Source organism: Lathamus discolor, chromosome 5 (assembly GCF_037157495.1).
Source record: "Lathamus discolor isolate bLatDis1 chromosome 5, bLatDis1.hap1, whole genome shotgun sequence".
NCBI lineage: Eukaryota > Metazoa > Chordata > Aves > Psittaciformes > Psittacidae > Lathamus > Lathamus discolor.
The window spans coordinates 69,393,300-69,411,094 of record NC_088888.1 but is presented as its reverse complement, the minus strand read 5'-3'; the positions used below and the strand labels follow the sequence as shown (position 1 = coordinate 69,411,094).

At 45.0% G+C, this 17,795-nt stretch overlaps 1 protein-coding gene across 1 annotated transcript; it reads right to left on the bottom strand.

Annotated features, from left to right (window-relative positions):
- Nucleotides 1–9,881: 9,881 nt before the first annotated feature.
- COQ3 (coenzyme Q3, methyltransferase) lies at nucleotides 9,882–16,748 on the bottom strand. The gene is made up of 7 exons (XM_065681181.1): nucleotides 16,628–16,748; nucleotides 15,444–15,567; nucleotides 14,941–15,093; nucleotides 14,694–14,793; nucleotides 12,948–13,190; nucleotides 11,644–11,803; nucleotides 9,882–10,167 (listed from the first exon to the last, which is right to left on the bottom strand). The coding sequence occupies exons 1-7, from the start codon at nucleotides 16,692–16,694 to the stop codon at nucleotides 9,971–9,973; spliced, it is 1,044 nt and encodes a 347-aa protein (XP_065537253.1). The 5' UTR covers nucleotides 16,695–16,748; the 3' UTR covers nucleotides 9,882–9,970.
- Between the last annotated feature and the right edge of the window lie 1,047 nt (nucleotides 16,749–17,795).

The window sequence follows — 17,795 nt, the reverse complement described above, 5'->3', positions numbered from 1 at the left end:
CAATGGGTCTCTGCGGAGTCCCACTGCAGAAGCTGTCCCATCTATATTTTGGCTGAGAACTAACAACGCTTTTTTTAAATCGGGGCTCACACTGAATGCCTCACCCCAAGTTTTGCTTTCCTGTACTGTTGCTGACTGGGTTTGAGCAGCAGAGTGTCACTTGCCCCTGAGGCTCTGAGAAATAGGGCCACCCATCTTCCACTTGTCTCCCACACTGATATCACCTATGGCTCCTACTTGCTGCCATTCTCTCTTCCAAGCAGTCAGAGTTCGGGCAGCAGGGAGCTGTTAAGATCTCCATTAGTCAGTTTGGGTTGCTTTTCCAGGTTGCTGTGCCTGAAGTGAAAGCATCTTGCTGTGCCCATGCACAGTGACCAGCTGTCCCCAGCCAAAGTGACACCCCTGCTCAGGTTGGACTCTCATTTTGTGTGCTGGCAGGGCATCCTACAGTGGTACAGAAATGCTTTCCTTCTCTTTGAAATAGAATTATAGAATAGTTAGGGTTGGAAAGCACCTTAAGATCATCTAGTTCCAGACCCCCCTGCCACAGGCAGAGATGCCTCGCACTAGACCATGTCTGATGAAGCTCTGTCCTTGAACACTGCCAGGGATGGAGCATTCACAACTTCTTTGGGCAACCTGTTCCAGTGCCTCACCACCCTTACAGTAAAGAACTTCTTTATATCTAACCTGAACTTCCCCTATTTAAGTTTAAACCAGTTACCCCTTGTCCTATTGCTACAGTCCCTGATGAAGAATCCCTCTCCAGCATCCTCATAGGCATCCTTCAGATATTGGAAGGCCACTATGAGGTCACCACAAATAGCCCAAACATACTGAGCCCTTGTCTGCAGAATAATTTAATAGCGTTTTGTCAGAGGGCTGAGTTTATGAGAGGGTGAAAAAAGGCTTTTTCATCACCAGGAGGCTCTCCAAGATCCTTCCGAGAGACAATCACTGACTGCTGGCAGGATTGGTTTTGTTGTAATATTAATGATCTCTCTGGGCAGCTTGAGTTTCATGTGCACATCTTTTTAATTATTCAGATAAAAATAGCTAAGGTATAACTGCGAAACAGTCATTCTGTGTTTCAGTTTGGATTTAGAAAAGGGGTTAATGACAACTTCAATGACATACAAAGGTACAAATATGTAGGAAATGCAGACCATCCAGAGTCTGAACTGCCTCCATGCTATACAAACTTACCTGTATCTAAGTCCACATTAAGTACAATTCCAGTAGTTCCCCAAGGTTTACCTTGTACTTTCTGGTAAACAAAGCCATAACAAAGACTACACACTTTTATAGTCAGATCTTTCATGCAGAACTTTCTTGGTAGCGGAACCGTGTTGGGAACCAGCTACAAACTGCTTGCCATAGGCCAGTGCGGTGGTTCCCAGTCTTTGCCCATTTGTAAGTGCTCTCCCATTGACAGCATCCTCAGAAGAAGTAACATTTGCAGAATATACTGTCAAGACCTGGTTGGCATCTCTGAGCTGCCACATCTCTAACAGCTATAAGGCAAAGCTGTGAATTAAACCCCAAATTTCAGAGCTAGGCTTCGTGAGAGGGCATTCAGGGTAAATGTGCTAACTTTGGCAGTTACTTTCATGAGGTGGATATGTTCTTCTGAGGTATCCTTTTATTTTATGCTTTGTTTACTTCTGCTTTTATAGGACTTCAGGTTGTGCTTATCTAATTCAGGAAAATAAACATATATTTTTCTATGTCTTCTATTATTGCAAGTTTCTACACTACAGCTACTGTACAAGGCAGTATTTGAAGTTCAAGCTCCAAGTTGTTTCAGGATTGGTGTTTTTTTTCCAGTTAACACATCTCATGAGGATGCAACAGAGGTTTCGGATTTATTAATGGAACACTAATGGTCTTCACAATCCTTTTAAGAAGAAAAAATAAAGATTATTTTAGAAAGAGTGAATATTGATTATATTGCTGGAGTGACTCCATGGGTGAATTAAAGCACGATAAAATGCAGACCAAAATATATATATTGCATTCCTAATGCACTGAGAGGTGCCTGTGTAATTAATGCATGTGTAAGTCAAGACATGTCAGGTGATTTTACAGCCCAGGTGAAATCACAGCCCTTCTGGTTAGAATAAAACATGATATTTTAAGTTGCTTCAAGAAAGTGGGATGTGTGTCAATACAAATAAAGTGTACTGGTAGCACAAGCTTTAAATGATTAGGATTTTTTTCCTATAACCTGGAAGAAATGGGAAATACAGCCTGATTTTTATCACAAAAACATGATCTGAAAATAATGTTACCTTTATTCAAATATATAGTACTGTTCAGCCTAAGCAGAATCAAATTATTTTGAAAGGATTATAAAAGCAGGTTTCTACTTTCCATTGGAGGAGGGGTTGGAGAAAATCTGTGGTTACGATGGCAAGACAGTGTGCTACATAAAAAGAAGAGTTTTTTGGTCACCCATCGTGAAGTAGGAAAGAATGCAACAAGATTCACCCCAAGCTAGAAAACCAGAAAAGTTATAGTGAGACAGCACAGAAACAAATAAACCACAAACTCTGCTTTAGAGGTACTGAAGGATGATTGTACACCATGTGGTACTACTCCCTTGCAGGCTCAGCAAAGCCCAGCAGAGGCAGTAAGGGAGAAGAAGTACCCCTCAGCAGCAAAGATGAGGTGATGGGGCAGAGAAATTGTGCATTTGGGCTTCTGCATTTTCCCTTTAACAAGATAACATTAGTAATTCTACTAAATAAATGCTGACTCAAGTCAACAGAGATGGATGGCTATGTCCTTTTTAGGAAAGATAGGTCAGCGAAGCGAGGTGGTGGAGTTGCTCTTTACGTGAGAGAGCAACTAGAATGTATTGAGTTCTGTCCGGGGTCGGATGAGGAGCAAGTGGAATGTCTGTGGGTACGAATCAAGGGGCTGACTGGCACGGGTGATACAGTTGTGGGGGTCTATTACAGACCTCCTGATCAGGACGAAGGAGTTGATGAGGCTTTCTACAGGCAACTGGAAGTAGCCTCGCGACTACATGCCTTAGTCGTCGTGGGGGACTTTAATTACCCCGATATTTGCTGGAAGATTCACACAGCCAGTCATTCACAGTCTAGGAGGTTCCTCGAGTGCATTGATGATAATTTCTTAATGCAAATGGTGGACATACCAACTAGGGGAGCAGCGCTGCTAGATTTAGTACTCGCCAACAAGGAGGGTTTGGTCGAAGTGGTGACGGTCAATGGCAGCCTTGGCTGCAGTGACCATGAGATGGTGGAGTTTAGGATCCTGTGTGGGAGGAATAGAATACCTAGCAAAGCCACAGTTCTGGATTTCCGAAGGGCCAACTTTGGCCTCTTCAGTCAACTGCTAAGGGAAGTCTCATGGGAAAGTGTACTAGGCGGTAAAGGGGCTCAAGATAGTTGGTTAGCATTCAAGGACCGCTTCTTCCAAGCTCAGGATCGGAGCGTCCCAATGAGTAGGAAGTCAAGTAAGGGATCTAGGAGACCGGCATGGTTAAACAAGGAGCTGCTGGGCAAACTCAAGTGGAAAAGGAGAATCTATGGATTATGGAAGGAGGGGCTGGCCGCTTGGGAGGAATATAGGACAGTTGTTAGAGGATGTAGGGAGGCAATTAGGACAGCTAAGGCCTCCTTGGAACTCAATCTTGCTAGTCGGGTTAAAGACAATAGAAAGGGCTTCTTCAAATACATAGCAAATAAAACTAAAACAAGAGGCAATATAGGCCCACTGCTGAACGAAGTGGGTACCCTGGAGACAGAGGATATAAAGAAGGCAGAGGTGCTGAATGCCTTCTTTGCCTCTGTCTTTACTCCTGCAGACTCTCCCCGAGGGCCCCGGATTTCTATAGCCCCAGAAGGAGTCAGGACAAAGGAGGAGTTTGCTTTGGTAGATGAGGATTGGGTTAGGGATCAGCTATGCAAACTGGACATCTGTAAATCGATGGGTCCGGATGGAATGCACCCACGGGTGCTGAGGGAGCTGGCGGAGGTCATTGCTAGGCCACTTTCCATCATCTTTGGTAAGTCGTGGGAAATGGGCGAGGTGCCTGAGGATTGGCGGATGGCAAAGGTCACACCAATCTATAAGAAGGGCAAGAAGGAGGACCCGGGTAATTATAGACCGGTCAGCCTTACCTCCATCCCTGGAAAGATGATGGAACAACTTATTCTTGACTCCATCACTAGGCATATCAAGGATGAGGGGGTCATTAAGAACAGCCAACATGGTTTTATGAGGGGGAAGTCATGTATGACCAACCTTATAGCCTTCTATGAGGAAGTGACTAGGTGGAGGGATGATGGTAGAGCGGTAGATGTAGTTTTTCTTGATTTCAGTAAGGCATTTGATACTGTCTCCCACAGCATCCTCATAGATAAGCTAAGGAAGTGTGGGCTTGACGATCAAGTAGTGAGGTGGATCGAGAACTGGTTGAAAGGAAGAAGGCAGAGAGTTGTGGTCAATGGCGCAGAATCTAGCTGGAGGTCTGTGACTAGTGGAGTTCCTCAGGGGTCGGTGCTGGGACCGGTGCTGTTTAATATTTTCATCAATGACCTGGATGAGGGAACTGAGTGCACCCTCAGCAAGTTTGCTGATGACACAAAACTGGGAGGAGTGGCTGACACACCAGAGGACTGTGCTGCCATTCAGCGAGACCTGGACAGGCTGGAGAGTTGGGCGGGGAGAAACTCGATGAAATTTAACAAGGGCAAGTGTAGAGTCTTGCATCTGGGGAAGAACAACCCCATGTACCAGTACAGGTTGGGGGTTGACCTGCTGGAAAGTAGTGAAGGGGAAAGGGACCTGGGGGTCCTGGTGGATAGGAGGATGACCATGAGCCAGCAATGTGCTCTTGCGGCCAAGAAGGCAAATGGCATCTTAGGGTGCATTAGAAAGGGAGTGGTTAGTAGGTCAAGAGAGGTTCTCCTCCCCCTCTACTCAGCCTTGGTGAGGCCGCATCTGGAATATTGCGTCCAGTTCTGGGCCCCTCCGTTCAAGAAGGACAGGGAATTGCTTGAAGGAGTCCAGCGCAGAGCCACAAAGATGATTAAGGGAGTGGAACATCTCCCTTATGAGGAGAGGCTGAGGGAGCTGGGTCTCTTTAGCTTGGAGAAGAGGAGACTGAGGGGTGACCTCATCAATGTTTACAAATATGTAAAGGGTAGGTGTCAGGATGATGGAGCTAGGCTTTTTTCAGTGATATCCAGTGATAGGACAAGGGGCAATGGGTGTAAACTGGAACATAGGAAGTTCCACGTTAACATCAGGAAGAACTTCTTTACTGTAAGAGTGACAGAGCACTGGAACAGGTTGCCCAGGGGGGTTGTGGAGTCTCCTACACTGGAGATATTCAAGGCCCGCCTGGACAAGTTCCTGTGTGATGTACTGTAGGTTACCCTGCTCTTGCAGGGGGGTTGGACTAGATGATCTTTTTAGGTCCCTTTCAACCCTTGGGATTCTGTGATTCTGTGATTCTGTGACACAAGTTGCTCATACCCGTGGGCATCTTGGAGTAGATAGTGACAAAGTTTTGCTCTAGGTTATTGCTCCTGATAAAAGGGAATTTAATGCAAAGAAGTAAGTGGGAATACATCTGTATGTGGCAGGGTAAAAGATCTTCACACTAACATAGGGAGCACAATTAATAAGGGAGCTGGCAGCAACTCACGATTACCAAGTGACCAACCCTCAGTCTGAAGCGAGAGGAGTGCTCCTTTCCTTCCCAGGAGCTCAGCAAGGGTGTGGGCATTTACAAGACACAGGAGGCTAATGTGCAAAACCAAGTGGGAGACTGGGAATACCTGAACTGTTAGGCTCCAGACTGACACAGAGCCACTCTCCCAACTGTCAGTTCTTCTTTGAAGGCACACTTGAACCTGACTGCCCTCTGTAATTTTACTTCACATTTTGCATCTCCATTAGAACTGTATTTATCTTCCAGGCACCACACTTCTTCCTTCTACAGTTTCTGGCTTTTCAATGAGAATGACTGTCCCTCATTCCATGTACTCCTGGGTGCATCTCAAATCCCTGCAACTGCAGTATGTGATGATTCATGTTCCATCTCACTTTTTCTCTTCCTGTCTGCGCCAGCAGGCTGTCTAATTACAGAAGCTGAGCCTTCTGACTTCTGAACCTCCAGGCTATATGTGACTGTTCCTTTCAAGTGTTTTTTAGAAGTGTGTGGAAAATAAATAAGCTGTTTTTTTCTTCTTTACTTACAGCTGAGATTTCAACATAACGAAAGAACTTGAGAAGCCATTTTCAGAAAAACTTTCTACAAGATAGTCTTTATTCTTATCTCTGCTCATAGCCACTGTATATTTCTTTTCCCACTACTCTCTCTCTCCTTTTCCTAGGAACCTGACATAGGGTGTTTGTGGAAAATACATAAAGAAATTGTGAAGTCCTTAAAAAATGAACATTTAATGTCACTGGATCAGCAAAGAACAATGGGCAACAAGACAGTGTAACAGGACATGATGGAATGCAAGTTCTGGTTTTATTTTACAAGGAAATTAAACGCAAATCTCCTCTGAGGCTCTCATACAACTCCAATTGGGTTTTACTGCAATTAATGTTTCAATTATTATCTGAAACTGTTGCTCCACAACACAGGTTAAGCCAACCTTAAAGCTTACTGCCCTTCTCCAAGGGGCTGTTCTGCCCCACCTTCTCTCTGCCCGTATGCTCCCTCCTGGCACTGCTCACCTCCTGGCTGGTGCTAGTCCTCAACAAGTCAAGCATCAGTCTCAGTGAAGGGCTGGGACTGGGACTGTCTGGAGCAATGGGGGAGAGATGAGACAACACGATGAACCACAACAGGGCTGAATAGCTGAGACCATCCAGACCACCATGGTTGGCTCTGCTTGACTTTTTGGGGCAGATCAGCTCCTTGCTCTGATTGCAGTGTTGCAGAAACAAATAGCTGGGAACAGGAGAACCAGGGTCTACAACCAGAAATAAACACAGAGACTGAAAAAGAGCCAGCCCAAAATACAACTTTCTCAATTTCAAGGTGAGAATCACCTCTTGCCTCACCCCTAGTCCCAAGTGTATGCCTGATGCTGTAACATGACTTTATCTCCTATCACCACTATTTCTGTAAGCGTCAAAGCTGCAGCTTCATACTCATGAACAAGTTTCAACAGGAAGGCCAAAAGATTTGCAAATTTGATTTAAATGCTGTCCCCTTCAATAGCACCTATTAAATTTCCACAGAACTGGGCTAAGAGAAGTGTGAAATTTTGATTGGTTTCCTATGCACAGAGTAAGAAAAAACTTTCTGCAGCATGAATATGTAGCGTGTACTCAGTGCACAGTACTCAATCACACTGTGCCAGAGGTGCACATTTATGAATAATACAAGGATTTTTTAATAAAAAGCCCAAAAGAGCTAAAAAGCAAGGTGCAGGAAATTCTTGCACTGTTTATCTTGCTAAAAGTATCTCTAGTGCAATTGTTTACATTCTAGCTTTAAAACAGATTGTTTTAACCAGAGGAATGAAATACAGCCATAACAGATAGGATACTCCACCAGGAGAGTAAACCTGAGGGCTAGAGAGTGAGGAGAGAGCACATAGGGACATCTGGAGACATGCCATGGGTACACAAGGAGCTGCTTAAGCAGTCCCACCCCTCTGCCCACACCACTCACTGAATTCTCCCAGGTTGGCAGGGCTTCTGTGCATGCTTAGAAGCAGAATGTCAGGTGCTCGTGGTAAGGTTTTTGTCAAAAACAGGGGTTTCCACAGACAATTAGGTCCATGTGCTTGTTGCTTCAATGCCAACCATTGTTAATTAGGTACATGATTCCTCTTACCAGAGAACCAAGCAGCATCAAAGGTTTTTTTATTAAGTGAAATAGGAAGAGCAGTCAAAAAAAATACAGTTCCTTCCCCAGGCAGCTCACAGTTTAATGAAGAACTACAAGCAAGCAACAAGCAAGTGGGAAGAAAGGAAAGGATGAGAAAGCCAGGATAACAGCTGGTCACACAAGCCTCTGGATCTAAGGCTTTTAAAGCGAACAAAAATTAGCTGTTCTATTCCAGTTTTATCTACATTAGTTTTATTTCACTTGATAGGTCTCAAAACAAATAGATGAAGTGGGAAACTGTGCCCCTTGGGGGACATTTCTAGTGGGCTAACCCAGGAATCTGTGCAGGTCTCAGCACTTTTCAGAATCTGTTTTCTTTCAATTCACTGCTGGCAAAATTTGAAACAACCAACCATACAGTTGTAGTAACTTACGCTGAAGCTGTTAACTTGGTTAGGGGAACGTCAGGAACAAAGACCACTGGTTATCTGCTGTGGCTCCACATTTGGCCCAGTGCCACTCCTCTCCTGAACATTATGTGGCACGCTGCATGCATGACCAATGGAGCAGAGACTCCCCTGCAGAAAAGGTGGTCAAGTGGAAAGAAAGATATTTTCCTCTTGCAGACAGTATTAGTGAAACCATTTCCGAAATGCTGCATCCATTTCTGCTGTCATGCTTCAGAAAGGATGTTTACCACAAAATTTTATACAGTCTCACCACTGTAGTGGTAATAGCTGTAGAGATAATCTCAGTCCATTTATCCAAGAGAAAATTAAGGGCTGACTTCACTTGAAACTACAGCTGGTAAGTCCTTACCCTGAAAAACGAAGATGATAAGACATCACTGGCTAGGATCTGAGGTTAGACCACTTCAACTGATGAGCTTTTGGAACAATAGACTTATCAATGTAGTGGTTCCTCCATCACTCCACTCTCTATATGAATCTTTTCAAAGCCAAGCTATAGCCAAATATTATAAAACAGAACTTCCTGTCATGGAAATGATCACACTAGATAATCCTTTTTAGTCTTAATACCGATAAATTAGTAGTATTTCCATTATAAATATTCTTTCAGGCATCATCAGATCAATCATGAAACTTGGATCCTAAGGCAGCGTGCAGATTCAGCAAAACAGTAAGAATGCACACGCAGAACAATAATTTAGTCCACCAAACCACTACAGTGGGAGAAATGCACAAGTATTAAGAAAGAAAACTCAAAGGAAAAATAAAAACATTTTTAAAAGTTTTGGTTTCCTCCCTTCAAACACAGCCAGGCCACCTCTCTGCCTGTATGCAAGCTGAAAGGAGAGAAGGAAAGAGAGCAATGGATACACACACATTGTGGTTCCTTGTAAACCAACACTTTTCCTTCCCCTAGCATCAGGGCTGTAAGGCTGAGCAGGTATGGCACTTCAATTCTAGGACAGACTGCCAACGTCATTTTTCTAGCATAAAGCTCTGGTTGCTTAGAAAGTTTTACCCACAACTTTTACTTTCCTTTATCTGGGCAGAGAGTTGAAATAATAGCCACAAGTACCTTTATGGTGAAGAGGCTTCTGACAGCTGGGGCAGTCTGGTCTAGGAGACTCTTCTTCCACCGCACAATCAGCTCATGTCAACTGCAGAAAACACCACGACCCAACAGAAAAGGTTTGCTGCTCTTTTTTTTATCCTCTTAGGAAGAGGACATAACATGGAAATAAGTGTTTATGTTTTTTAAATACTTGTTTCCTGTATTTTAACTGAGTTAGGTAACTTAAATACCTAAGGCATTTTATTTATTGTACATCATTGTGGCTTTTAGCTCATTCTACGTGTCATCTGAAAATGCCATCACAAATAAGAGCTTCCTCCAAGCTACAGAGAGAGTAACTTGCATTTTTCTGTCCAACAATTTGAAACTACTTTCTTATAAAAATACTCTTTAAAACCTTTGCTCATTTTGACCTTAAAAGATTCCTGAAATAATGGGCACTTGTTTTTTTCTGAGACTGCCCAAAAATATGTGACCAAAAATAGCATTATTAATACAAACAGCAAGCTTGTTGTTACAAAAGGTTTTATTACGTTCATCTGGGTAAACCTTCTTTTCTGTGCCTGGTGACAGCCCATCACCACACATCTCAGACCATCATACGGCAGTGCCAGCTGTGGCTGAGTGCTGTTTGCTTTCCGTCTCTGATGGAGCATCTGTTGGGCTTGACTGTCCCTGAGCCCCAGACTTCACAGCGTGCATTGCATAGTTAACACTTGTGCTTTCTGTCCAGCTCCACGACCCCCAAAGGGGATTATACAACATCCCATTCACTGTCTTGACTGAAAAGCCATCTAGAAAAGAAAGAAGCCATAAAGCAAGTGATGTTCTTAAATACTGTAAGTCACTGCAACATCAAATCATTTAGAACAAGAAGCCTTAAACAGGCTGTTTCCTCTGAGCTGGGGAGCAGTGCTTCACAAGCTGGCCTTTGTCAGACAGCAAGCACCACAAGCAGCAGCAGCAGGCATCACTGGTAACAGTGAGTCCCATTATTGGCAGCAGCAGCAGTAGCTCTGTGCCTGACCATGTACCATTAGAATGCTATACAGTGAGACACTGCAAAGTCATAAGCTAGAAACCCCAACTTCACCACATCTTTGTGTCTGGTAACGTTTTCTGTGGGTGGAAACATTCTTCAGATTGATGTCACATGCTTCAAAGTGAAAACCTGAGCATATCTTTGGAAGGATTCTGTAAATTCCCCTTAGGAGCAGAAAAATGTAAGAAAGAGGCAGAAAAATGCCATCAAGGACTCAGTGCAAATGAAAATTGATTCAGCACTCCCTGCTGAGCAGCTCTCAGTTCACTGCATGGCTCTGCTGTGTCCCATCAGGGTACATGATGGAAGTACAAACACTCTTGAAACAAATCACTGCACTGCACCTCCTTCTCCTTTTGAAGGGAGAACAGAAAGAGGCACCGATATGTGAACTGGTATTAGTCATGTTCCTTACAGCAGTACTGCAAAGCACCAGGAAAAGACCTTGCCAAGAGAACAGCTCAACTCATAATTCAGCACTGCATGAGCTATTAGGAAGGAGGAAAATAACTGTTATAGCTGAACCCAGGACAGCTTCCTTACGGTCAAATAAAGCAAAGTGAGAGGGTTTTAAAACATCTGCAGCGAAGGAGGGAAATGGGTGGAACTCTTCCCAGCTCAGTGTTTTGTATATTTTAAAAGCAAGCAAGCCATGGCAATTTAATTATTTCTTCAAATCAGTATCATACAGTTTCTCAAGATCTGACTAATGAATTTGTGGTAGGTTTAATCTTCACATTTTTTAAGAAATCTTTTAGTCGTATAATATGAATAAAGAGCATGGAGCAGCAACCAAAAATAAAACCACCTTTCTCCCAAGGAAAAGATGACAAACAGTGCAGTGCAGCTCTGGAATGCCAATACATTTATTTTCTCAAACCTGACCTAGAGCATATGGAATCACTTCAGCTCATACATTCTGTCATCTGAACAGGATGGGAAACCTTGGGATTTTCATTTAGGCTATCAAACAGAGAGCAGCTGTACCAGTGATTTTGTTTGAGTGACCTCTGCATCCTTAGGGCTCCACTTAGTTTACTTACTTTATGCAAAATCCAGTAAGCAGTAGCGTCTTTAAACCAGAAATCATAATGTATGACTGGTGACTCACAGAGGAAAAGCTGCGTACTACTGCTAGCACACACCCCACCTAACTTATCTCCTTGCCGTTTCTGCAGGGACCATATGAATACCTCTCTGCATTCCTATCATCCAGCCTGGAACTCACTTGATTCCAGGAGGCGCTCCAGGTCTTCAGGGGGGATAAACTTCTCCCACTCATGTGTTCCTTCTGGTACAATGCCCAGAATCTTTTCTGCAACCACAATTCCCAGGACATAGGACAACTGTGTTCTATTGATTGTAGTAATGAATAAAGAACCTTCAGGCTAATTAAAAGATTAAAATATTCAATTAGAAAAATATTTATTTTTAAAAATGTACATTTAATGGCATTAAAACATGTAATTTGTCTATCTACAAGTCTACATGCTGCAAGAGTAAGAATTAATTTCATCCCAGGATAAGTATTTACAAGTATACTATTAAATACAATATAGTGTTCTAACCATATTACTCAGTAGTCCTTCAAGAGTTGACCTAATTGAAGTCTTGGGCAGCCTGAAAACCACTTCCTTCCTCAAAAAATGTCTAACAAAGTCACTTATAATGCACCATTGCCAAGGAAATGGATAAATAGAAGATATTAAGGTACATAAAATACCTGTTGTAAAAATAAACACTTTGTAAATTTAAAACCAAAGTAAAATGTGCAATACTGCCTAATTTTTAAAGCTGCTGAATGCTGTGCTTGTTTTAATGATTACAGAGTCAAAAAACAAAGCCAGCAATTAACTGTAAGAACTTCAGAGATTGTTTGGTAGAAATAAAGGATAATTTCCATTACCATAGCAGGCTCAAAATTAGTTCAGCACTTCATTCCAATCATCTATATTCCTTCTGATGACCAGAAAGGTGAATCAAGAGATTAAATGAAAACTGTTTCTTGTGTACTGAGCCCACCATCCTTCTTTACCAGAGAGGAATAAAACAACATCTGATTACATCCAGGCATAACTATGACCCTTTAAAAGCAATCCAAGAGCACATCTGATGTGATGCTAGAGCTGGAGTAGAATCTTAGGAGCCAAACATCATTACAGTCAGCTTCAGTGCAGTCTGACATCCATCAATCAACAGCAGCAACATCATGTTTTCTCTCATCCAGGTGAAATCAGAAGTAACCAGATTTCTTAAGGTCTTGCTTCAAAGCAACACTGCAATTCTGGGTAATGCCAATATCACTTTTCTAAGGGAGGGTTGGGGAAACAAATCTCCTCTAACTTTAGTTACTGAAGTTGGGAAGATGTACTTGCATGACAGAGGAGAATGGAATTTACCTCTAGAGCGTGGTTCAGACTTCAAGGTGGAGAAATGAATGCAGATGTAGGTGCCTTCACACCCGTTCAAATGAAAGCCTTAATAACAAAAGAGAATAAATGTTCCCAATAATGAAAGCAAAAACTCTCTTACCTTTAACACCTGAGAGCAACACTTGATAAACATTTCAAGGTCAGCCACATGCTCCACTACTTCAGAAGCTACAATTACATCAAAGGTTTCCATAGACTCTTCCACAATCTCCTCCAGTGAACTGGACTTGTACTGTATTCTCTGGGCCAGGACCGGATCAAATGACTTGTGCTGATCTGCTGTTCTAATGTTGTCCTCCAGAGGATCAATTCCAGTAACCGAAGCTCCCAGTCTACCTAAAGGCTAATAATACAGAGTATAATTTATTCTCTGCATGAAAACAATTTACTTAAAGGTGTCTGCAGCTTTGCAAGGTACATACACGAAGCAGAAAACATCCACGAGTGCACAAGGCAAACAAAAAAATCATGAGCTCTGACATGGCAGTTTTATATTAAATGTTTATTGAAGCAAGGAAATTCTTAGATCTGGAGGAGGTGGTATTAATTTTCTTAGAAAATTATGCATTGCAATAGACATACTGAAATTGTCTTTTAGAATAAATTGTTCCAAACCTGCCACTATTACCTTCCAATGGAGGAAAAACAAAGGGGGAAAATCAACACAGTCCTCAAAGGGGGGAAAACAATCCAATATTTAATTACGGTCATTACTTTCTTCAACATCCACCTGTAATGGTAAATCCTCATCTCTTTTTAATGGTTACCTAATATATGATTATCTCTGGGACTTTCTCACTGCTGAGAACTAAACACTGATGTTTACCAGGATAGTATCAGGCTTGGCTGTCACTCAGGTTTCTCCCGTGTCTTCTTACTCATAGGTTAACACCTCAGCCATCACCTCTTCTGAAACTGAAACAGGCTGCAGAACATGACCACGTGTATGTTATTCCAACCTGAAATCCATTTGTGCAGCCGGAGAACCTGATGCAGCACTCTGGTTTTGCCAGCCTTGTCAGAGAGTGGGCTCTCACAAGGCCACAGGGTTTTGCTCAGAATAAATGAGAAACAAAACAATAAAGAAAGCACAGGGAGAGATTCAGGTCCCTCTTTAACACCACATTTCAGATGCTGATAAAGTTCCCAGACCTGTAATAGTAAATTTACAAACAATCCCTATTGTCAGGATACAGCACTGCTCCAAGGCTGTGCAACCAAAAGGTTCCACCACAGACAGTGACTTCTCACTCCCGGCTTTGTGCAGACTCCTCCAAAAGCAGCTGTAACATCAGCCCGTGTACCAGGAGAACCTCTCCTGATGGAGGGAAGGCATGTCTCGGGTATTTGACTTTATTCCCTGCTTTTCCCATGAGATCAAAGCAAAGGCAAGAATCCCCACCCCCAGTATAAGAAACTGAAGATAAGCATTTCAAAGAAATGGACGTGTAAGAACAAGTTTGTAACAGAAAACACTTCTTTGCTAACGAGGATTGTCATGATTGAAGTGTTCTTGCCTAGGCTTGTAAATTGAAAAAAGAAAGAGCTGTCACACTGTGACTGCCCAGAGGAGTACTCGAAGACTTTGACACTGTTCTTCCCCTCTCCTTTTCTTCAGTGTTTGAAATCTTACTTACTGATGAACCTTGGAATTTCAGAACTTCCATTACTAGCTCCTTCTCTGGGGTTTGTAGAACAACCCACACTCCAAACCAGGCAGTAACTAATATATCATGCAAAAGAAAAGCTCCTCCTCAGAGGACTAGAAACTAGGCAGTGTAACAATAGAACAACTCAAACACTGTATGCTTTTTAACGAGAGAAAGCAGAGAACCTCATTTCTTACCTCACTGAGCAGTCCACCTCCACAGCCAACGTCCAGAATCTTTACTCCAGAAAGCGGACTTCCCAGGTGGTAATTACTGCTCATGTTCAAGAGAGTATCTCTGGAACAAAAGGGATGGATTAATGGCAAACACATGGGTGCTTTCGTAGCTGCAATATGCAGCTTAAGGGCTGGTAACTGCTTTTCTCTTACTGACCTTATGCAGAAACAGTATGTATTATTTAAAAATCTGTCTTCAAACCCATACCTAATAAAGGGCACTCTAATATCATTCATGGAATGAAGCGCTGAATATTCTCCTTCTTCATCCCACCACTTCTGCGCGAGGAACTCGAATTTTTTAATTTCTTTGGGATCCACTGATGACCGTGAAGTGCTGAAAGGTCTCTTCCCAGTGAGCCTGAATAACGAAAGCTGAATGCCATGAAACTCATACCGGTATCCATGTCACGTAAAATATGGGAAATTCTGCATCACAAAACGAAAAAGAGATAAAACTCACACCCCTTTAGAGGCTCCAGTTACCCCTGATTAATAACAAACAGATTTTATACACTTTATGTGAACAGATGGCCAGACACCTGTAATTTTAAAGCTAGCAATTAATAAAACAAAACTAGGCCACATTAAAGGTTTAAACATTTGTGAGATTTAAAAATGACTTCACAGGACACTGTCACGAAGTAAAACTGAACTGTTACAGAAAACGATGGTCCTTGTCACGCAGGATATTTTAGATACCACACTTACATGCTGCTTTTCATTTCGGACAGAGGGACAGGCAGAGTACTGCTGGCTTTTGGCTGTGTTTTCCAGTTGCAGTCCTGAAGGGTACCTCTCAGGCCTGCCTGAAAGGACAGATCAGCATGGTTGTCTGCAGAAATAAAAGGAAGGCAACCAAATGGAAAACATCAGCTTTACAAACCTCGTTTGACAATGCTGTGCTAGAACACCACCACTAACCACGCAAACCTTTACACAGCGCTCACTGTCGTACTTGGTGAGCGCACAGGATTACATAAAAGAGCACGTGCTAATTCAGAACACTTGTACTTCTCAAGCTATGTACGGTGGCATTTTTCAGAGCCTGGATGAGAAGGAACTTTTCACACAGCTGAGGTATTTCAATTAGTACACAAAAACATTTCCTCTAACAAGCTGTGCATACACACACCTACTGTTAATCAACGCTGGGCTCTGATTCCTGTTTCATCGCCTATCGGAGTAAGAAATACACAGCTGCATGCTCATTTTGTGTCTTATGAACCGGTGACGAAACATAAAACCTCTCAAACAGTGCAGACAGGCCACGGGCGCCGTCTTGACAACTGTCCTTCACACCAGCCCTGCCAACATGCACTGGCCTTTCCCAGGGCAGCACACACGCACACGGTCCAGCCGTGGCCCCGCCACCAGCAACCAAATCACAGCGAAACCGGGTTACAGCCCCTGCAGACGGGTTTAGGCAGCAGCGAGCGATGGGGTGAACGAGGTAAACTACAGGTATCTCTGGGCTGACGGGATGTAAAGGAGGCAGCAGGGGGAAAACGTCTCCATTAGGAGAGCTGCGTTAGGGGTGCGTGGAGCCCACCAGTGCCTACCGCACCCCCTCACAGGCCGGCGTTAGCCGGGATCGGCAGTGCCAGCTCGAGTGGCTCATCACCGGCACGAACGCGGCGCGGTCGGGCGGGCTCCCGGCTCGGCCATGCCCCAGCCCAGCGCACCGGACCGGGGGCAGGCCGCGGCCGGGACGCCGAGCCTAGGCCGGGGGGACGCCGCCGGGAACTGCCGGAATCCACGGCCAGGTGGAAGCCTTGGGAGGCTTACGGGGCCCTGCCGTGAGGGACCCGGAGAAGCGATTCCCCGCTAGGCCACCTCGGCCCCGGGGCGGACGCGGACCGGCGGGGCCCTCCCACCCGCGCCCGCCTGCTCACCGGCCGCTGCCCGCCGGCGCCCCACGGTGCGGGAGAGGGCGCGGGCCGCCCCGCCGCAGCCCCACATGGCCGCGGCCGCCGCCGCCGTGCTTGCCCCGCCCCGCTCCCCTGCCAGCACCGGGCGTGCGTTGGCGACACGGTGCCGGCTGTCTGCCGGGCCCGGCGCCGGGAAGGTTGGTTCCGCCCGCCGCGGGGCCCGGCCCGGCCCGGCCCTGCCGTCAGCCGTGGCAGCCCGGCAGTGCTGCCCTGTCCGCGGCAGTGTGCGGCCGCCGTCCCGGGCAGGGCCTGCCGCGGCCTTAGGTGCTGTGAGGCAGCGCCGCCGGTCAGAATGTGTTACCAAATCTATTTAGAGATGATTGCTGCATTTTCGTTAATAGTTTATAAAATGCAAGGCAAGCAGAGCAAAACGCTGGACAGACCATTACAAGCACTTAATCATGCTTGCGAATACGTATTTATGTACGTGTGTGTGCGTGTGTATATATACTTCAGCTGAAGATGCGGTACAAGACAGATGAAAACACTGTTTTTACCCTTCCCTTCCTACCCAGCCCCCGCACCCTGCGGTGCGCCGCGGCTTGTGTCAGCCGGGCTTCACCGGGCGCGCCGCTCAGAATTCGCAGCCGGTTTATGCAGTTGTATGTGCGCGCCGACCCGACCCTTGCATGTCCGGCGACGAGGAAGCACTTCTTCAGGAGAGCCTTGATGCGGTGGGACAGCACTCAGCTTCCGGTCTCCTGTAACACCGAGTAACGCACCGGGCTGGCGGGGCAGGCCCCAGTTACAAGACTCCTCACTTCTGTCAGAGCGGAGACACGGCGAGGAGCCATCCCCAACAGCCTGCACTCCATATCCGCGGCTGGAAGCAGAGCTCTTGGGCCTCCGACACGGCCAGGCTTCAGACAACCCCCTGGGTGCTTGTGAACTCACCGGGTTGCGCTGCTCCTGCCTGTTGCAGAGGCTGCTCTGCCACAGTGCGCAGGCAAAGCCCTCGCTGTGGCCCAGGAGGAGCAAGGCTGCCTTCCCCTCTCCATCCCTCACCCTGGCACGGCTGCCCACCCAGGGCTCTGAACAGAGGCTCAGCTGAGGGTTTAAATCTGCATGGCAATTTGAGTGATCGTCGGAGCTGACACACAGGGAGCCCTTCTTCCCCTCCTGTCTCCCCTTG

Coding starts and splice junctions, on each gene's coding strand:
- COQ3 (XM_065681181.1), bottom strand. CDS start 16,694: ATGTGGGGCTGCGGCGGGGCGGCCCGCGCCCTCTCCCGCACCGTGGGG. Junction 13,191..14,693: donor GAGGTGGACTGCTCAGTGAG/GTAAGAAATGAG, acceptor CTGTATTATTAG/CCTTTAGGTAGACTGGGAGC. Junction 11,804..12,947: donor GTTGCTCTCAGGTGTTAAAG/GTAAGAGAGTTT, acceptor TCTTTTAATTAG/CCTGAAGGTTCTTTATTCAT.